The sequence below is a fragment of the Neolamprologus multifasciatus genome, chromosome 7 (assembly GCF_963576455.1).
Source record: "Neolamprologus multifasciatus chromosome 7, fNeoMul1.2, whole genome shotgun sequence".
Lineage (NCBI taxonomy): Eukaryota > Metazoa > Chordata > Actinopteri > Cichliformes > Cichlidae > Neolamprologus > Neolamprologus multifasciatus.
Window position 1 is genome coordinate 51,003,529 of NC_140445.1, and position 21,990 is coordinate 51,025,518.

General features: G+C 42.9%; 1 protein-coding gene across 11 annotated transcripts; it reads left to right on the forward strand.

The window, feature by feature from the left end:
• LOC146515289 (uncharacterized) lies at window positions 1–21,032 on the forward strand. 11 transcript variants are annotated; one of them, XM_085165232.1, is made up of 10 exons: window positions 633–789; window positions 940–1,087; window positions 7,582–7,899; window positions 12,045–12,119; window positions 12,680–12,982; window positions 13,986–14,103; window positions 14,562–14,838; window positions 14,922–15,053; window positions 16,735–16,847; window positions 18,864–21,032. In XM_085165232.1, the coding sequence occupies exons 2-10, from the start codon at window positions 1,036–1,038 to the stop codon at window positions 18,874–18,876; spliced, it is 1,401 nt and encodes a 466-aa protein (XP_085021358.1). In that variant the 5' UTR covers window positions 633–789; window positions 940–1,035; the 3' UTR covers window positions 18,877–21,032. The 11 variants fall into 11 exon arrangements, 10 of the variants coding, with proteins under 10 accessions (XP_085021365.1, XP_085021356.1, XP_085021357.1 ...); XR_014874908.1 differs by having other exon boundaries at window positions 638–789; window positions 16,784–16,847; window positions 18,864–18,915; XM_085165230.1 differs by lacking the exon at window positions 18,864–21,032 and having other exon boundaries at window positions 631–789; window positions 16,735–17,705.
• The last annotated feature ends 958 nt before the right edge of the window (window positions 21,033–21,990 follow it).

The window sequence follows — 21,990 nt, forward strand, 5'->3', positions numbered from 1 at the left end:
CAGCAAGGGGAGGGAAGAAATGAACAATGGAGGGGAAATGATCAGTAATCTGCGACGCTAGCTGTCAGCCTCCACTGCAACAGCCAGTCTGGATTCTGGATCTCATTATAGGTAAATTCATTTGGCTTTGGGGCCACGGCCAAAATATGCTCAAGTAATTGAGAGAGACAGAGAGAGTGTGTGTGAGTGTAAATGTGTGTACAAAAAAAGGGAAGCAGTCAGTGTTTTATTATAAGTAGGATTTGCATATATCTTGGTTCCGTGATTGTCTGAACTACTTTTAATGCATTGCCAGTGATGCCTTTCACACTACCTGTTATTAGGGCTTCTAAAAATGAATCACCAAGATTCCAACTAAAGCTAACATTTAGCAAGCTAGTCTAGAGCATCACCACACACATTTGGACCTGTGAAAAGATTTTTGAAAAAAGGGGCCTTGGTGATCATTGTTGTCCGCGTTTGTGCGTAGATCTGCGTCCCAGCCTCGATGATCGTGAATCCGTAAACAAATGTAAAAAGTCAGAAAATGCAAAAGGGGCACAAGTGGAGGCATTGGTGAGAAGGATGGTGCAGAAAAAAAAGGAGTGCAAACATAGTAAACAGAGCCTGAAGGGAGAGAGAGCATGTGAAAGACAGAGAGAGAGAGAGGGCAGGGAGACGGAGCTTGCCATCTGGAAAACAGCATCTTTCCCTTCGCTCCGCTCCTCCCCTCTTCTTCCCTCTCGGCATCTCTCCCACGCTCCAGAGCCCAGCCTTCAGCTCCCCGGATCTTTCCCAAACTCTCCCGAGGTACGGGCGGTTTGTGTGTGCATGCGCGCGTGTGTTTGCGTGTGCCAAGTTTGTGAGATTCGAAGCCTGCGCGCGCGCGTGCTGTACGAGTACTTGACACGCGATCAGTACTTTCCGTGTGTTTGTCTCCCTCCTCTCCTCTCCGCGCAGCAGCAGCGGCAGCTGAGGTGGGCGTGCGGACCCTCTGACCCTCTCTCGCCCACTCTTCCTCCGTCTTTCCCTCTTCGCGGCAGCGACAGGGGGGCTATGGATGGACTGCGTTTACCTCCACTCATAGAGGAGGCTTTGGACTCCACAGGTCTGTGTGCTGCTGTGTTGTCAGTGTGTGTTCATCTGCGACTCCGCGTAGCTGGATACAGCCGTGTGGCTGTGTTTTGCACTACAGATTATATAGACAGCGATCAGCCGAGGAAAAGGTAGATGGTTAATGTTTATCTCTCTCTCTTTTCTTTTTCTTTTTTCAAAGAAAGAGCATGCTCTCTAAAAGTGAATGATGTAAAGTGGGCAGGATGTGGAACGGGAGAAGGGTGGTCTGGTGTCGATGTGTTTACTGTGGGAGCGTGTTTCTAAAGAGCTGCAGTCGAGCTGACAGACTGAGTGAGTGAGTGAGTGAGTGGACAGCACGGTAAGATACGGCATCTGTGGACGTTTGATGGAGGCGACACGCTGCCAGGTAACGATTTGCTGGCAGCCAAAGGCAGGAAATAATTTAGGCCTAGCGTTTAGCACTGTTGAATTTGTTGCATATGTTATCCCGATGGAGAACTGATGGAATTTGGAGTCATGCAGAGCTGGGTGTTATTTTTGTTAAAGATTGAATCGCTCTCATGTTTTACACAGATTATCATCTGCGGAGGAATGAGACGTCGTTTTAGTGCACATAGTGGCTTGGAGCAGATGAGCAGCTTCACTTAGGCTTGCTTGGTAACTTCATTCCACTGAAAGTTGCTGCATGACAGCAAACACAATGCATCTTTATCTTATGTTTTCGCCTCAGATAGAATTAGTACTGTTCAACTATGCAGAGAAAATGTGTGGTATTTCTCTCTTTCTTTCCATGATTCACAATGGGGAAGAAGTATGTGTTTTGCAGATAGAGTGGCCCTGTGTGTGTGTGTGTGTGGACGCTGGAAGGAGGATGTTTATTGGTGTGGTGGGGCACGGAGAAACAGACACATACACAGGTCAGCAGTTTGCTCAGAGTCATGTTTCCTTTTCCTCTGTTAATGTCCTAAAAGTGAACTTTCAGGAGCAAGGACTGGGTGGCTCATTTCTTTTAATATGCTCGCCATAGATGCCCGTAGACTTATCGAACCACTTGCATTTGTGAGCAGTTTTGTTTATTACATTTGTTGTGCTGAATCCTGATCGCCGTAACGCAGATGCTGTCTCAGGAGAAATCCTTCCTTACCTAACAAGCTTGTTCCTGTTATCTAGCCTCTTAACTCCAGGGACTCTTTTATTTTTTTCCTTTCATCGCAACCCGAGGCATGTTTTTAAAGCTGGGAATTCAGTGCTCGTGATGGCCAACATTGAGCTTATGGTGGTGTCAGGGCTGACTTCTGGAGCATAAAAAGAACTAGAAAGTGGATTGAGCTGAGTTGATAACTGATATAGTTTTGAATTATGTACCTTTGGGGGATCTAAAGGGATTTAAGTGCATTTATTGTGCCCTGGCTGAGGTCAGCCCTAACTCTCAGCATAAGTCTGGGTTCTTCAAAAAAGCAATTTTATTAAAAATCAGCAGCATTTTTCTGGTTTTTGCACTTTTGCTGAGGATTAATTCTACGCTGCCTTGCCACATCTACCAACAGAGATTGCAGATGCTCCTGTGCAAACACATGCTGCCGCCGAGCAAGATCATCACAGGCACATCTGACATTTACAAGGTGTCTGCATACGATGCCGCCACTGGCCACCATATTGTTCCTCCCTCCCACTTGCACGAGCTGCCGAACACTTCTCTCTCCATCCTTCTCTCAACTTTTCCCACTCAGTATCTCGTCCCCCTCTTTCAGATGGAATCCTTTGCTCTCTTCAGCGCCCACACGCCCTCCAACACACACACACACACACACACACACACACACACACACACACACACACACACACACACACGCACAGACACACAAACCTTTTGCACCTGCCAGCGCGTCAGCCCACGCAGCATTTCTCTCCTGTTCTTTCCCTCCATTCCCTCATCTTCTCTCCAGTGTTGTGCCCTCACGCTGCAAAAATTCACATCAGCAGTGATACTCCCCAAAGGTACACAAACAGAATTTCTCTCAGCTCTCCGGAACTAATAAACAGCAAAGTTGCTGCCTTGGACAAACTTTGTAGATGTGGGAGCTGCTTAGACCTTTGAGAAAACCAAAGAACCAAAAAGCCAAGAACAACAAACGAAAACAAATCTCGCATGCTTTTCTGCCCTCAAGCATCCCTGATCCCTGTTTCTCACTGTTACATGTTCCCCCCATCCACTTTTTTGGTCTCTCCCACCAGACTTAAGTGCTTCATTAAAAAAAAATAGTGGGGAAAAAGGGCTCTTAAGGCACTCTGCAGGTCCCTGCCTAAACCGAGTGTGCCATGTGTTCTTTATTCTTACTCGGCTGTATAATGGAAAAATTCTTAAAACTTTCAAGTGAATGGAGAAGGTTCACGAACTCCCGCAGCTCCTTCCTTCAGCCCCCCTCCCGCCCCCATGGCTTTAACTTTTTGTTTCCCTCGCAGAAATGCTTGGCATTGTCAGCCTATCATTAGCGCACCCTTCCTCGCGCTCTGGATTTATCTTTTTTGAATTTTGGCAGCTACACAGTGAGCTGTGGTATCCCTTATTTTTTTTAAATAAGACCTAAGTGATAAAAAAAACCTTTCCATAGTGATTGCTTTGCTGGGGGTGGTGGTTTGGGGGGGGGGGTTAATTTGTGATAAAATGGGTTATAACTGCATGACTTGTTTTCATGCGTTCTTCTTCTGATGCTCTTCATATCCCTTAATGGAATAGCTATGCAACAAGCTTACGCACACACTGCACCACCACAGATTCGTATTGAAACCCCCCCCCAAAAAAAACACACATTCCCTGAATAAATCACCTACAGTGTGCACACACTGACACAGATTTTGTGCGTGCTCATCTAATGAGGCTAAATTATAGCACATCCTGCGATGCTTTTCTATTCCATTGACCCACTTTCCCTTATTCCCCTTTGAAAGCGCAAATACGAATTTTCCATTTAAATAACAGAACGGCTGATTAAGTCGCTTCAACTTTCTTTTCTTCTCCTGCTGCTGTTGTTCCTCACTCTTCCTGGACTTTTCAGCCTCTGAAGTGCAGTACAGAGAGAGAGCGAGGGAAAGAGATAAACTCACTTTAACCTTACGAGACCTCCACCTTTGTCGCTTGCTGCTCATCTGGAGCCGGTGAGTCTCCACACAGCTTGAAAGCAGTGCATCTCATATGATGGTGACCTCACCGTGTGCGCTTCGTGACAGTGCACCTGATACAGTTGCACAGACTCTTCTCTGGGCGGGTAAAGGAAAGGTTTCTATGGAAGGCAAAGCAGTGGACCAAAATACAGCTTTATCACCATGGTGATTCTCTATATGTTGAAGCTCTGGGTTGTTGGTGTGCTGACCAAGGGTGCATGGTGGATGTGGAGATGCGTGGGGTTAACGTCGTAAATCTTTCTCCTTCCTTGTGTGTCTCTAATTGTTTTTTCTCCCCTGTCTCCCTTTCACATATGCTCCTACAGTGGCTCCTTGTTATTTCAGCTCCCCCTCCCTCCTCTGTATTATGTGTTGCTGAGGAAGTGTGCCAGTGCAGGGAAAAAGCTACAACATCAGAGCAGGGCTGATTTCAAAGCTGGGGTAGGAGGGGGTGTTGTGCATTATGCATGGCCTCCTACACGTACATTTGTCACACACACACACACACACACACACACACACACACACACACACACACACACACACACGATCATAAATACAGTATGTTGTGTATATAGACTCATCAGAAGTGGGGATCTCACTACACATGTATGCGTGCTCATATTCTATGTATTTACACACATGCAAAACCAAAGAGAAGTGGTCACTCTTGTCGTGTATTCATATGCAAATGCAAACTCTTGGGGCATATGCACAAATGAACCACTGACACCGCGGCATACACCTGTTTGCTCAGTCACAACACACCCAGGACACGACACCCGTAGACAGCCTCCTCCAACGCCGCCTTTCAGCGAGCAGTCGTTTCTTTTATTGGCTGATTTGAGTCCAGATGTTCCTAACTACCTAACTAGCAGTCAATTCATTTAACTAGCAGCAATAGGGAGAGACTATTCTCTCGAAAGCACTTTGCTCCACATTCCCTATTATATTACACCTGATTGCATGAAGCGGTATCATTAAAGATAAAGACTGTAAAAAAAAAAAAGTGAGCGCATAAATGCTGTTTTTCCCAGTAAATTCCTGTCTACTTAATTAGTCTGCGAGGCTGAGCTTCAGATTTCGCTGCTCGATGGAAGCGCTGTTCTCTGCGAGCCGGTCCCTCACCCACCCCTCTGCTGGCTAAAAATCCCCGCTCTGCTCTTCAATTTCGCAAAGTGCAATTTTCATTATGCTCCACACTCCATCGCAGAACGCCAAATCAGAAGCAAAACAAAAAGGCTCGTGTTGACACATTAAATGTTTGAATTAAATCTCAGGCAGCCTTTCTGAGATGCTGACAAAGACTACTTGGCTCTGCCTGTTGCCTCACTTCTAAAGTGGCACAGTGTGTATACCAACATACTCAGAGTGCTGTGCTGCAGTGTGATTATGAAAGAATGTGTTGTGCATAGATAAAAGGCGTCCTCCCCCCGGAGCTGTTGCACTGCTCCTGAGATGACACCGCTGTCCGTCGCCTGCTCTTGTATGCGCGCGGCGTCCATGTCTAATGCAATCCCAGCGTGACTAAAAGAAAAAATCAAGCACAGTGGAGTGAGCACAGGTGTCACTGCAGCTGATTTGGCTGCACAATGTGCTCAATATTCACCCACAAGGTGAGAAGATTAAGCTTCTTTTAAGAGTGATACGATGAGTAGAAAGGTGAAAGGTGGTGGTAAGGGTTTGCACATGATGCATCATGCAAAGCCAGACTCTTTCTCCTAAATATACCTAAAAAGTGTTTTTTAAAGTGAATAGACAGAATAGACATTTACAAAAGAAAACACTTGATCCAAAGCCTTTTGCAGTTACCCACCATGAGCTCAACATATCCTGTAAGAGATTTGGATGTGAGTGATATTCAGTGGGAAGCCTTTTGTCTCTTGATGGCCTTTAGCTGCCCCTGGCTATTCAAGCAGCTCCGGCTAAAACTCCCCGCCACAGAGCTCCATCTCTCTCTTTCTTTATGACTAACTCGTTACACCAGCATCAGAGTTTAATGACAAAATAGCCCTGCGCTCATGAAACCTCTCGCACGCCTCTCAAGGGCCGCATTGTTTAAATTAACATCATTATGAGACAGGAAGGAATAAGGCTGTCACAGATGCATGATAAAATATGCTGTGATGTACACGGTTACATCTAACGAGCAGAGAAAAAGAAAGAAAAAATAATTAGCACAAGAACCGGAAGCATCCCCAGAGCCGAGATTACACCGGTGAGCATCGCTCTTAATTAGGGTAGATCTTTAGTTAATGCTTTATTCCGTCCCCTGCTGCAGCCTTCTTCTTTTTTCTCATCACGTCTCTCCATCTTCTGTCCCTCAGTGAACACCATTCCCCCTCTCCCATCCTCACATTGCTTTCTGAGTACAAACAGCAATTTTTGGCCACTTGGAGACCACTCAGACATGAATGCGCAGTACTACATATTGATTTATTTTTGAGAAGGACTTGACCCAGGAGGGCATGCTGTTGAGAAGTGAGAGTGAAAGGATATTAGGTCAGTGTGTGTTTGTGTGTGTGTAATGCAAGCAAAACTGCCAGGAATGCTTTCTCTTCTGAACTGCTCTGACTTTGACTCAGTAGCTGCAGCGAGACAAAGAGCTGTAATGCAAAATCAAGTTCACTCTTATTGGTCTGCCTCATATATAATGTCTCATTTTTGGTTTTAGAGCTTCTGATTGGGCCTGAGCTTATTACTGAGCGAAATCTTTTAAGAAGGCAAAAATGTGACACAAGATCATGTGAAAGAGCTGTGTGTCACATCTCTCTTACTATGAGTGGTAGCTCTGTTGTTGTGGACTTTGAGGTGCATTGCTGAGTGGTGAGTCATAGCGATTGCTTCACCTCCCCACTTCTGTTTCCGCATTGTGTCAGCTAACCTGCTCCACCTGCTGGCCAAACATTTAAATCCACAGTGCGGATACAAGGATGCGTGTGCCATAAACACACAAAGCTTGAAATGCGGTGAATAAAGAGAAATATGTTGCGTGTGAATGCTGCTACATTAACATCTGCTTATTACAAAATTCTGACATTTTAAGGCACGTGTGATTTTCTTCCTTTAATCGGTGGAATCACTAAAGAAAAAGGATTGTGTCTTAGAGTTAATCACAAAAGAGGATTTTCAGTTATATTGTGTGATTGAACAGCTACGCTTAAATCAGAGTGAACAGGATGTGATGTACAAAGAAGTCGGTGCCACTTTAATCACAAGATGGTGCTGTTGATTCGGGGGAGAAGAGACCATTTGCTCTGCAGCCAAGCGTGACTGAGTTTTTAGGCGATGACAGATGGGTTTGTCACCTATAAGGCTCTCCATCCCTTTTCCTTCTCGTAATGTCTGCCATCTCTCTACCAGATGACCCCTGTGATCTGAAAGCCGAGAGCAGCCCCAACATGGACAACGAGATAACCGCCAAGGAGCGAGGAGTCCTGGAGGAGAACAACGAGAAAGAGGAGATGGACCAGGAGAGATCTCAGGAGGAAGAGGGGGAAGAAAAGAAACTGAAAGAGGAGGAAGGTGAAGGGGAGGAGAAGAGGAAGAAGGAGCAAGAGTCGCTGACTGAGGAGCAGGAGCTGGAGGAGCTCAGGGCACAGGTGCTGCAGCTGCTGCTGGAGCTGGAGGAGGCCAGAGAGACCTCCAACAAACATCAGGAGAGCTTCCACGAGCTGCAAGGTGAGAACTCTACCCTTGAATACCTCTAGAACTGTATCCCTTAACTGTAATATGTATGTTCAATATTTAATACCTTTAATTATTAATTTATTACCATTAACATTAAATCATCTCCCATAAAAATCAATGCAAATGCACTAATCATCCATCAACATGCATTAATTCTGTAACATTTTTTTCTGGCATTTATAGAATATGCTGACTGCCATGATAGTCCCTGTTCTAACATTTTTATCTGTCATGTTCAGTCACAAGTGGAATTGGTAACAAAAGCTGAATAAAAAGCACGTCACATTTGAACACACGTAGGTAATAAAACACAAATAGCTGGGCCTCTTTCACCGATTTCTCTTCATAATATAATTTTTCCTTCTTTTGATTCTGGGACAGCTTTGCAAAAAGCAATGCTACACCAAGCGCTTGGCTTAGAAATGAATCTACATTTTGCAATTAACCATCATTTTTCAAATCTGCAAATTGTTTGCCAGTGCCGCTCCCAAATCGCATTTGCAAAAGCAATAACCCTGGGCTTTCATTCGTTACATTTCCAACACATGCATATTCAGTGAGTGGAAAAGAAAAATAATGGAAATAGCTAAGACCAAGCAAAGTTGAAAAAGAAAAAAACCTTTTCATTTAATTGCGGTTAAATTTTCTGTGAGCTAAAAACGCTACCTAACATTTTTTACTAACCTTGTTTTTGGCCTTTCCCTCGCTTTGAAAAAAACTCCATTTGTGCTGTAAGACACATGATTATAAAATTCCTGTTACAATCTCAGCCTGAATTTTCTTCAGAGTACTTTTACATAAATGTTTGCACTATTTTTTCCCCTATTTCTACACTGATCAGTAGAAAAAACCCTCTCTTAACTTTGTACCTGAGGCATCCTTGTGAAATTTTGTTAGATACATATATAGAAGGCAAACAGTTTATATGTGGTTACTGACAGTCTGTTGCTCATAGTCATTAAAAAGAGCATAAGCTCATACCTTAGAAATGATGAGCATAATGTTCAGAGACACTAGCAGTGACTAAGGCCTTGGGTATGAGGTTACACTGAGCTCAGTGTGTGTGTGCGTTTCTGAGTGTGTGCATTTAACAGTGTGTCATTCTTAGAGACATAGCATGGTGAGCTCAGCAGTTTGTCTGGCAGCGGGGGGAACCATTCCTCAGACAACTGCGCTCACACTGCGGGAAGTTTCTAGACGGAGTGTCCTAGACCTCAACCAGAATTCAGTATTGGTCAAGACCCTCTGGGAACAGTCAGCTGTTCGGTGCGTTGACAGCTGATGCATGCAGATGCGGTTGTCTCGGTTTCGGGTTTCTACCCCCACACCAGTAATGATGTAGCTTGATGAATGGATTAATCTGAGGGCGTTAAAAACCAAATTTAAAATGGAAAAAGTTATAAATAATATTGATAAGACTCTACTAACTGTAGCTTAAACATTATGAAAATAAAAAAGTGAGATTCTACATCCATGGAAGTGGCACTGTGAGGTGATACTGAACAGCTGATGTTCAGCAAGTAGATTGTTTATGAATTTCATGAGCTTGGTAAGAACATTCTAAGGATCGACTGGTGAGTTTGGTGAAATGGCACAATGGCCTGTTATGGAGGGCTTCCTGTGTAGTCAGTGGTTATCTGTCTTTTGTAAGGAGTCACCCTCCGCTGAGAGAGGCCCAGTGCAGATAGATGAGACCTAAGTGACCCCAACACTCTAAGAAGAGGCCAGCCCTTATCTTAGCTCTAGCCAGTGACTGGTTTGCTCCTCATTTCAAGCTTATCACAGTCTTTTTCATTTGGTATGATAGTTTAACCGAACAAAATGTCACAATGCTAAGCTCCCTGTTTAAACACAAAACTAAAGCTATATTGAATCAAAGACTTCTTTCAGTCACTGAACAGGACATAAGGAAAGCTAAACAGTGAAGCAGCAGGTGACCAAAAAACAGACAGACAATGTCTCAAAATCTCCAGTGACAAATGACAGTTATCCAGCCCCAGTGATAATCACATGGAGTTCAGAGACCAGCACTATCAAGCAGGAATAAGAGTCAGTAAAGAATTTCAGGGTTTAACTGAGTTTTCCGTATTACAAGGATCATTCATAATGAAGTATATTGCCAGGCAACTTACGCTATACCTACCTATCCTATTTTCAAACTTGTACTCGTTGACCTTATATAAAATTTGCAAGCAAGCCTACTTACCAGGTTGAATTATGTGTTTATATTTACTCTCACACCATTTAATGCAACCGGGTTGCTGCTTAAATAGTAAGGTTAAAACTGGCTTATACAGAAAAGAAGCAGCTACTCACATTTAGGCAGCGCGTGAATTCAGATGTATTTTTAGTCAGATCTTCCTGTGCACATTTTTTCCAACTTTTCTCCCAGCTTTAAATAGATTTTATTCAGGCCGTCTCACGCTTTTCCAGTCTTGCTGACCACCAAATCACTTAAAGCGCATACACATGCTAGTACAGCACTTTTCCTATCACACACACTCACACACCTCTGCTTTGGCTGCAGCAACTGTGCATTTGGCGTGTATGATGAGTTTTCTAATTTTATAGTTTGCTCTTATTTTGTAAAATATTCCTGCGTGCTGCCAGCAGACTGGTCACCTTCTGCCAACGCCTTTTTATGTGAATAGATTGGAAAACTCAGGGTTGATAGCCACCTTGTGCGTGACTGCATAGCAGGAACCCAAACGTTGGGGTATGAAAATATACCCCGGGTCTGTTGATCTTGCTTCATATTACAGACCGCAGGTGTTGGTGATCAGGCGCCTGGAGGGGTGCCACAGATAGACCTGAAACACTCTTCCAAGCAGCAGCCTGAAGTCAGTGGGCATAACAGGCACTTTACATGTTTAGATTCTTACGCAGGACACAACACAACGAAGGAGGCATTTGATCTGCCATTTGATCTGTAGATAACTCACTGCCATTAAGTACACAAGCCACGAGAAGGCTAAGGCGTCCTCCAGCAGATGGTCCACCCCCCACAGAGACCCTGATCTTAGCAACATGGAGTCACCCTGGGATTACACAAAGAGACACAAGCAATTAGGGAATGTGGCAACTTTTCCAAAACACTTGGAGCAACCCACTTGTTTCCAAGAATGTGTAGAAGAAGTTGTACAAATGGAAAGGCGCACCAAACACTGATTTAAAAAAAAACATTTTTTACAATTAAATTGTACTTGTGAAAGTACTTTGTGTGTGTGTGCATGTTTTTTTTTTACAAGTATCTTAAGTCACTCTAAGTGTTTATAATTTAGCCATCGATCCATTATCTTCCATTATCTTTATTGCGGATTGGATGGAGCCTATCCCAGCTACCATAGGGCGAGAGGCCGGGTACACCCTGGACAGATCGCCAGTCTGTCGCAGGCCTAACACATAGAGACATCTCACCATTCAGCTTACATTACCCCATGGGTAATTAACCCAATTAACATAAGGGAGGTTTCTTCCTGTTAAAAGGGAGTTTTTCATCCCCACTGTCACCAAGTGCTTGCTCATAGGGGGTCGTCTGATTTTTTGAGTTTTATCTCTATTATTTTAGGGCCTTGACCTTAGAATTTAAAGCACCTTGAGCCAATTGTTGTGGTTTGGTGCCATGTAAATAAAACTGAATTGAATGGACATATGATTTGATTTAATAATACGCTCTCGCTATCCTTCTAGCTCCTCTTGCTGCTATATAAAAGCCATCAGTGAATCTGCCTGAAGGATGTGGCAGAAAACATTTGGCATGGGACATACTGATAGGGACCAAAAATAAACAGAAATTCAAAAATAGCAGCAAACCAAAAGCTGTGAAACTGGCAGCCAAAACACTCTGTGTTATTTTTCTACTGCTATCTTTTAAGTTTAGAAGAGAATTTTCCAATGAAAAGGATCATTAGGAACTTGCATACCAGAAAGAAAAATCCTGCTAAGTAATATTGATGGTCTGCTCACGTACAGTTCATTGCTTTTAACAGAAGCAGACATACAAAGCTGCTTGTGTCATCCAGTCATGCCTCAAGGTTGAACAGCTTATCAAGTTGTCATCTTTCCTCTTTTGGCCTGCTGCACTTTTTCCCTCTTATCTCACAACCCACTCCTGACTCCCTGTCTCTCCTCTCCAGGTCTGTTGGAGGATGAGCGTCTGGCAAGTGCCCATCAGGCTGAGGCATTCACACGGCAGATCCAGAATCTGCAAGGTATCAACACAATATGCCTAAAGATCTCTAAAATAACATTTTGTGTCATTTTTTCCCCCTTGGATTAAAAAAATCAAAAGTTTTACATCCCTCAGTGCTTAAGGTCTCTGCAGATTTTGATCTTTAAGCTGCTAATTTATTAGCTTGACTTCTGTTTCATGCTACCACTTATGCAGAAGTTTTGTTCTCAAAGACAGACAAAGAAAATCAGAAGGGAAAAAAAAGTTTTTTTTTAAAGTTGCGAGGTGGAGAGAACTCTCCATTCCTGAAATGACTAAACTAATAATCCCAACCTGACCCTGAAGAAAAAGCATGCCAGTTACCATCAGTTACATCAGCTCCTCTTTCAAACAGCACCCGCACAGACACGCACACAGGCGTATGCAAGTGCACACCAACCACCTACACACACAAACACACACAGGCCCACTACTGCAAAGCCTCAGGTGAGATCATACATATACACCCATACTGACACTGCAGTCTCACCCACACATCTGCCATAAAGAAAACCTAACGTTCTCCTCCTCCTCCTCTTCCTCTTCCCCCGCTTGCCACAGCCCAGCTGCGCTCTGTGCAGGAGGAGATGCACAGCCTGGAGGAGGAGAAGGAGAGCGAGCTGGCCGAGGCCCAGGAGGAGCTGCGCACGGCTCAGGAGGAGGTGCTCCTGCTCCAGCAGGCCGCGGAGGAGGCAGCGGCGGAGAGGGAGAATGACATCGCCTCACTGCAGGAAGAGCTGTGTCGCCGGCGGGCCGAGCTCCAGCGCCTAAGTGAAGAAACCCAGGAGTACGAGCTGGAGATAACCACGCTCAGGGCCGAAATCAGCATGAAGAGCCAGCGCAGGGAGGCCGAGAGGAGAGAGGGTGAGGGATGAGGAAGGGGGGGGGACAGATGCAGTCAGAGAAGAAGTGACGTTGCATCACGTGTGTCTTATTAGGTTCTTAGTTACCCAAGTCATTGTAGTCTTACAAACTTGAGAAAAAAAGGCGACTGGTCATCTTTAAGTTTGTGAATTTAACCCTACTAGGTATTAAATCCGCCTTTTTTCCCCATCTTAACTCATGTGACGTAGGACATGAGAAGGAGTAGGTCAATGACCACCTCTCACAGGAACAACCCCCAGGGGGGTTAAATACCTGGGACTCTTCACGTTTTGTTTTAAGAAGTACTGAAGCCTCTTGGATTAGAGGTGAAAACATCTTCACAAGCTTAAAAATAAAGTTTTCTTCTTTCTTCAAGCTTTTAAGTTTAGCACAAAAAGCCTGTGATCAGTCTTTGCACGAGGATGGTCTCGTTCCCTCACAGCATGTTAGTAAACTGCAGTCAAGAACATCTGTCATTGGCGGGTTCAGTAAATGCTACAAAATAGGATTGCTGGGAGTTGAAAAGGGAGTGACATGTGTGTATATTCAGAATACCAGGGACATGAGGTCACGACAGGGAGGGACCCACACTTCCCACACATGATGTCACCGCTGGGGTCTGGAGCTGGGTGGGACCGAGGGTGGAGGGAACATCACCCAAAATGCACAAACATTATTGGTGGAAATGGCTTTTCTGCTTCAGTTCTTGCACATACTAAATCATTTGTAAGCCTTAAAGGAACTGCCAGTCGGATTTTGATACCACTGAGACAGAGCTGGCATGGATGTGTCATCCTGCTGCCAATCCAGGCTAAGCTAACCAGCTGCTGGCTGTCGCTTCATCTTCGGCAGACAGATATGAGATTGTTCCAAAGCTTCTCGTGCTCTGACAAGAGAGCGGATGACTAAAATTTACGTTTTACACTGTCTGTACTATAAAGAGGTGTAGGAGTATACAATGTCGTTTTAAACATCCTCATCTGTGCCCTTCTTGCTCCGACAGGTGACGTCGACCTGCTAAAGGAGGAGTGCCGTATGCTGAGGGAGGAGTGTCAGACCCTGAAGGAGGACAACAGACGGCTCTCCGAGAGGCTGCAGCTGCTGCAAAGACAGAGGACATGGTGAGAGGTCAACGACTGCTCGCTCGTCAGCTGTGCTCACTGGATCAGCTGGAGGGGATACCCTCTGGTATCACTAGCTCCCATCACAGCACCGACCACCTGTTTAAGCACTTCAGTAAAGTTGTAGCATGATATGAGGGATTACACATAAGCAATTAAGAATTAAGAATGCCTTTGAATTGTAAGGTTGTTCTATGTGATGAGCATTTGCCAATGTTGTCTGGCCATTTACTGGGAAATTGAAAAGAATAGTTGTTACTGTGCTATAGGGTGTAAATATTTTAACTTCAGGTTTAAATGTATGTGTAGCTGAAAAGCAGGTTGACAAAACAGTGTCACCATTTGATATCAACATTTCTTCTAGGGGTTAACACATCCTCCCATCCTCCCGTTTTTACAATAAGAAATAAAAAACTGGTAGAAGCCGGTTAATTTGGAGCCGCTTTTTGATCTCGCAGCTCTAGCGTCTACCTGTCGCTGAAAGAGGAAGACGCGGGGGAGGGCACAGAGGGAAAGGAGATGGAGACCGGCTCAGATGAGGTCATGACAGAGAGCTACATGACCATGGCCCAGTCTGAGAACTGTCGTCTGGTGGACGCCTCCATCCAGAAGAACATCTCATTCGACGGGAAGCCGATGACGCCGACGAGCTGGACCGGAGGGATCGGGGAGATCTTCTCGCTGAGAGACCAGCTGAAACAGGCTGAGGAGAAGGCCTCACAAGTTCAGAGAGAGGTACAGTGCCTTGCTTTGCTAGAAAGTGGCACAGATTTGGTACACATTATTCTTCTGATTCTTTTGGCCTCTGTGTCCTCCAGTGTGAGGGTCTGAAGATGGAGCTGCAGGAGTTGCAGGTACTGTATGACAGCAGTCAGAGGGAGAGGGCGGAGCTGGAGGAGGAGCTGCAGCGCTGCAAGGCAGAGCTGGAGAAGCTGTCGGGGGGGACGCAGGTGAGGAACCACAGAGCTCAAGCCCATCACGGGACAAACTATAATAAAAATATAGCGCCGGCATCAGCAGAGCAACTGATTGAAAAGCTGTACAGCTTTCTGTGATTACTGATAATATATTTAGTAGATATTTATCATCGCTTTCTGAACTTGTTCCTATATTTTGTTTTTAAATGATATGAATTTATTCTAAAAGCAATATTCCAGTTACACAATGAAGAAAATGTAAAGTTGTTTTTGTTGTTGTTGTTGTTTGCAGTCACACTATCTACTAACACATAATGAACCTCACATTGCTCCTCACTGTATCCTGTGTCTGTTGAGCCCACTTTTTTATGTGTCCCATACTGCAGCGATACATGTGTTGATATGAGCTGACCTGGCCTGTCAGCCCATATCAGTATTTACTGTGTTCTTTGGGCTGGGGAACGTTCCCCCCACTGTGTCTGTGTCCCGACGGCTCAGTTAGAGCAATGCTTAAATACTGTTGTTTGACAAAAACACAAAATCTCTAATAAAAACGCATTCAGGCGCCTTGGAGCTAATGCACTTTATACCACTGAAGCATATAAGCAGACTTGAGATCTTTTTAACACAGTAAATGTAATTAAACTACTTTTTTTTTCTTGTTTAGACTTTTTATTTAATACCAGACTGGTTTCTCTTCCTTCTAATAAAGTTACATATGAAAAATCTAAATGAAATGGAATGAAACTGAACACAATTCATGCCATATTCATTTAAAGCGCGACTATTCTTACATAATAAGTACTTGAAAGCATCCAGCATGGTTTGTACATTGAACTATGAGTTATAACTTCTCAGTTCAATGTATTTTTCATGACCTCTCAGCCTTCCAGGTGCCACTGAATGAAAGCATAGGTTGTGATTTCCATTGCAAAGCTCCCAAGGAATTAGAATGCACTGACGGTAGAACAGTCTGTGCTTTCACCTGCATTGCTATGCAAAGACAGTCGCTACTCTGAAAGTCGAGTATCATCAAGTTTTAAAAAGAGCGCATAAAAGCTCAATGAAAAATCGAAACAAAATATGATCCAAAAATTTGGATCATATTTTTGCGATGGTTGAAATCATCCAGTGAAAACAGAACTGTGTTTTGTCTGCAACAGCCATGATGAGATGTCTCCACATCGTGTCAAACTGTCTACCCGTGCCTGTCTCTGATGCTGTCCTTGTTCTCTGAATGTCCATGACCTCTCAGCCTGTTTGACGACAAATTTCTTACGACTTACGAACAAATTAACTTCAAAATGAGGATAGAGAGACTAATACACCTTCATATGCTAAGTCCATCCTGCGTGCCTTTCCTTCTTTTTCTTTTTTTTTTTGCTAGCATGATATCACACGCAGCCAGGAAATGCCACACGGGACTGCTCACGCATACTCACACCGAGTTGATGTTTATGTCACCGTAAAGTTATGCATTGTTTGTTTAATAGGAAATATTAAATCACTCCATCACAGTCCTTCCCCCCGTATATCACAGCCACAGGCCATTTCACACTTAGAATTGAGTGATTTGTGTAGTGTAGTGGTGGTCCATTTGTGCCGTTGTCACACATCCTTATCTGTTTGTTTTATTATTTGGCTACCTCGCTCCATCATTCATTCATCCCCTTCATTGCCATGGTCCTTGTGTTTGTTTCTGTTCCCTCCTCAGAGATTCATCCATCCGTCTGAGCACGCTGTTCTCTCCATCCCCTTCATAGGAATGATTGTAATTGTGGCTGTGGTCTGGTGCTGGTTGTCGGAGCTGGCGTCCCAGAGAGCAAGGTATGGGAGGAGCTTATATCTGTCTGAAGCGTAATGCTACTTATGGTTCTTGCAAAATATACTATGGATTAGTTCACCTAAATTACACTAAATTTCAATAATATGCTAAACAAAAGAAAAACAAGAGCACTCAGAGAGCGTAATCCCCCCTCCCCCAGAATGCAAGGGCTACACTAAAACTTTAAGGTTTTATGATGTCTTATTACAACATGCTGACATCAGCCTGCTTTTATAACAACAACTCTGATGTTTGACCTCAGACAAGGAAGCTTTACATATTAAAATTGTGCATTTTATCATCTTTACCCAGATGATTGGAGCAGAACTGGCTGAAATCTTTGGCTTTTAAGCTGTAAAAACTTTAGATTTTAAGATATATTCATGCGGCGTGTCATTTGCAAAACTTTAAGCCGTCATTGTGATGTTGTATTGAAAAAATGAAACATGTTGTACAGCTCTCTCCATGCCCTTTCATATGATATCTTACTCATTATAGTTTCATGAAATTTTTTTCAAGGTCAGCTTTGAAATCCAGTGTTTAGCTGGCTCGCTGTGAGCTGTCTGGAGATGGGAGGGTTGCATGTCTAATTTGCTGACAATACAAAATTGGGTCAATAATAAATAAGCAGGATTTTATGTGTTAGAGTCCTGACTTCAGCTGAGAGAAGGAAGAGGAAGAGCAATATGGGGAAATAAGGGAGGAGAAAGTGCAATGGTGGAGGAGGAAAAAGACATAATGAAAATGAGGTGATAAAAATAAACATGTACAAATGTTAAATGGTCATATGTAAATATATATATTTGGATATTTTGGATCTTGAAATTAAAACTAACTTGCAAGGAGTACTACATAAAAAGTGATTAGGTGAAATGGCGCTGTCTGTCTTAGCCACTGTACTAAAGATGGCAGGGCTCGAAAAACTACTTAAAACTACTCTCCTTTATTCATAAATTGTGTAATATAACAACAGTCCACGGAATGATAGTGCATGGCTAATAAACCACGCAGCTGACGAATGATCTTTGGAAGTATCAAAGATGAAATTCAAAGAATACAAGCATGTCCACACCTCGTTATGTTGGGAATCAGGTGTTTTCAGTCCCATTGCAAAGCAAATCGAGCAATGCAGTCTGGCTTTACAAACATTTGTGAAAGAATGGGCCAATCTAAAGAGCGTCTACTGTTAGATATGTAAAGTTACAGAGCAGGGTCAACAACACTCTGCTGACTCAATAACTGCAGAGCTCCAAACCTCCTCTGGCATTAATGTCAGCACATAAACTGCACCAGGAGCTTCATGGGATGGGTTTCCATGGCCGAGCAGCTCCTGTAGATGTAAAGTGTTGATAGCCTAGGGCTTTTAGTACATACAGTCAGAGGTAGATATGTTTTTCTATTATTTTGGTGAACTAATCCTTTATTTGTCAGGAATCTTTGTGTTTAGTTGTTATGGGAGAATATAAACTGAAGAAATACGGCCTTTAAAATCTGAAACACACTGAAAAACAGATAATATGAACCACTGCCGTCTGTGCACCATTTATGAAAGGTCAACATGGGACGGGTGGGCAGTTTGGCAAAACTGAAAAACAAGAAATCTTTGAGCTTCACCGAATGAATAATGTAAAGAAAAAGCTCACCATTTTATTGGGAAATATGATTGACCACTTTCTTGCCAAGATTTAAATGAGAAGATTGTTACCATTTATTTGTGTCAAATGTGAAACTACAGCCAAATGATATTTAGCTTAAATTAGTATTTATTTTAAAATGTGGTTTGTAAATAGTGAGCTCTGGAGGTGCGAGTTGGTGTTTCCCTACCCAATTACCCCCTGATTTGTTTGCACTGACATTAAATCAGTAACAATCTTCTCATCTCAATCTCTGAGAGAAGCAATTGTGTCCATTTCCCAAAACGTGGAACTATTCTTTCTATAAGACATCTAGTCTGTATCTATTGGTGACAGTTAACCTCTGCTGACTCCTGACACTCTTCTTTTCGTGTCTTCCCTCAGGGGAGTGAGGTAGGTTGGAGCTCCATTGTGACTATCACTGCAGCCACAGCTGTGCTTCTAGTGATGACTAGCTTATTGAGAGCTCTCGTCCGATTCTGACTGGATGGGTAACAACCGCACGGGACGGACGTCTGCTTCAGACCAGCCCTCACGTCTCCTGCCATGTCTATATCGAGTCACCCGGAATGATCTAAATGTGATAGAAGTGACAACTTTGTAGTAGAAACACCTACGGGGAAACCTTCATCTCTAACGAGACGGTACTACAAGCACGCACAGGCTGAGAAAGATGCGCCCGGCATCACTCAAGGCTGAAGACGACAATGACAATGAGCTGACCTGCAGACAGTGCGCACAAGGACTGTCCTTTAAATGTATGCTAGTGCTGTGTCATTCCTCTTCTGTGTCAGTGAATATGATCTTTTTTTTCTCTTTTAACAATGTGACAAATTATGTTTTTCAGTAGTATGTACTAAATTGGTTTTAGTTTATTTAACCATTATTTATTTATTTGCTATTTAAACTGTTGTTAATAGGTGTCTCTGATCATAAGGACAAGCGTTTGATTTGGAGTAATGCGCTGAAACCCCCAAAAGTGTACATAGCAGAAAGAATTGTTAACAATCAGTTACTGACCCCCCCACCCACCCACCAAAAAAACAATGCAATATATGCATGAACGAAAGTTAACAAGTCTATCATATCTATTATTGTGTTACTTTGCTTAAATTAGATATTAGACAGCCTTCATTACAAAGTCTGCAAGCACGAGAAGGCTGATTGTGGTCAGCCCCTCTTCACATTCCCCTTAATTTATCAATGAACCAACACACCAGGAGGTTAATGCAGAGCCACTTCACTTTGAAATACCCCAACAATATGATTTCTTGTTATGCACCAACATAATGAAGCAGCGTTAGGAGCAAATCCTGGTGGGGAGGGTCTATGTAGTCATTGTTTTGTATACTTTAAGCTAATGCTAATGTCATTGTGAAGGAATTCATGTTCTTTTTCCTCTGTAAGGCTTTAAACTGGCTTTTGAGTGTTTTGTTAGTGATTTTTTTAGGCGACTGCAGATTGTTCAAGGTACACGGTGTGAAAATGTCGACCTTCAGCTTTACCTACTACATGCTTTATGGGGGGAAAAACCCCTGCAGGTCTGATTACTACCAGTTGATATCCAGATATTGACAGATTATAACACTGATGCAGTGAAATGTGCGAGCACAGCTATTTCCGAAGGCATTACAGATGCAGTTATGGGTCCAAAATATGTAAATAAGAAAGTGTCAGAAAGAGTTAGGCTAAGCATCAGTTAGGAAAAACTTATGTATCTATGGCAGGACTCTGTTTACATTTGTGATATATGTTATTTTCTTGGTGAAAAATCTTTTAGAACTGAAAACGGCATGCTAGAAAAACATAGGAGCACAAATATATAATTTATGTTGTTTATGTGGATTCTTTGTATTTCATGTATATAGATGTGACATATAGTACTATGGGAGAGATATTTCTTAAATCCATTTGTACTAGCTTTGTAGAAAGTCTACTCTATTTTGAAAGAGCATCGTATATTTGATAGCCGAAATATATGTCATTTTAATGTTCATTATTTATGGTGATGTCATTCAGGAGGATTGATAGCATCGCTTACCATTTTCAGTACCTCCGTGTCTAGAGGTGGTGTAGCCGTTGCATGCGTTTAGATTGCAGTTGACCGTAGGTGCCAGAAAGTGCAACTCCTGTTTCTTAAAACCTGTTAAGTTTCAGAAACGTATTGGAAGTGCTTTCTGAAGCCTCAACCTTCATTAGCAATGCCTGACAATTTTTATTTCTGCATATGCACATAGGCTAAGAAAACAGAAAATGTGCCGCTGGACTGCAAATGTTGTCAGTGTCTGTTGGATCAATCGTACAATAGAAATGGAATTGCCATTACTTGCAATTCCTTACTGTCTGACTTGATTCATGTGTCACTCTGAGTTTCCTTCATGAATACTGACTTTTATCATAGTTTCACGAGCTTCTGTAACTGCAGTGTTTCTCGGCTTACTGCTTTACATTTGGATAGCATTGTTGTTTTCAATACAGTTGTGGCTATTTTGTTACCCGGAGGTCTATTTTGCACTGTACACGACTTGAGAAAATAAATATACCCGACCCACATGATGTCTGAGAGCTTTATTTTTTCCTGGGTGGTGGCCTCACCCGGCATCAGTCACAAGGTTTAAAGGTACGGAATCCCATTCATGAAAACATAAGTCCAGCCTGAGTAAGAGCAGTCTGGTGGCGTCACATTACATGGGTTGTATGGATATTAATAAACTTCCTTCCAACGGCGTGACATAAGCTGACAGACATGGCTTCCTTACAGATGGCACAGAGGTTACACTCATGACTCCACTGCCACAGCTCATGGTTTACTGAGTTTGAGTGCATCCAATTATCTAAAAGTAGCCTACACGTGCAGCTCTATAGAAAACTAGTGCCGGTAAAACCCTTCACTGCACGGGTGTCTTTCACTTTTGGTTCACATAAAATTACTTTTCCAAGTTTCAAAATATTTCACTTTGAATTGTGAACCAGGTTTCTATTTTGCTCTGGCTCAGAGTTAGGGCTAAAGAAGTGTCAGATCCAGCAAAATCTAATCAGCTGGCCTTTGGCCTCAGGCCTATCTGTCCTGCAAATTCACCCCAAATCCCTTATTAAATATTTAATATATTCACCTGACAGACTAACAGGGAAAAGCTAATTAAAAAGGGTAGACCGCTGACTGTGATAGCAGCCATGGGCAATCTGGTGGAGATATAATGCCAACTCAACAGAGTCCAGGTCAACAGATCTTGCTCCGTGTTACGGTTCTTGCTTGAGTTTAGTTATTCACCCTTCTTTATAGTTCCTTATAAAGATGGGAGCTGGAGTTGAACAAAAATAAGACACTTTATATCAACAAATTAAAAAATACCATTGTAGAATTTGAATATTTGCAATGTTTTTAGTGATTAAAATCTGTTATAGTGCTCTGTTTTTTCTGTAAATCCTGTACAGACTGTTTCATTATTTAATTTTATTTTAAAAAATATTATATTATGATTTGATTCTGTGTAAATATTCAGTGATTTTG

Bases quoted from the DNA above. Each gene is read 5' to 3' on its own strand.
- LOC146515289 (XM_085165234.1), top strand. From the start codon at position 811: ATGCGCGCGTGTGTTTGCGTGTGCCAAGTTTGTGAGATTCGAAGCCTG. The intron at 7,900-12,044 runs GTGAGAACTCTA...TCTCCTCTCCAG, and splicing joins GAGCTTCCACGAGCTGCAAG to GTCTGTTGGAGGATGAGCGT. The intron at 15,054-16,734 runs GTGAGGAACCAC...TTCCCTCCTCAG, and splicing joins AGCTGTCGGGGGGGACGCAG to AGATTCATCCATCCGTCTGA.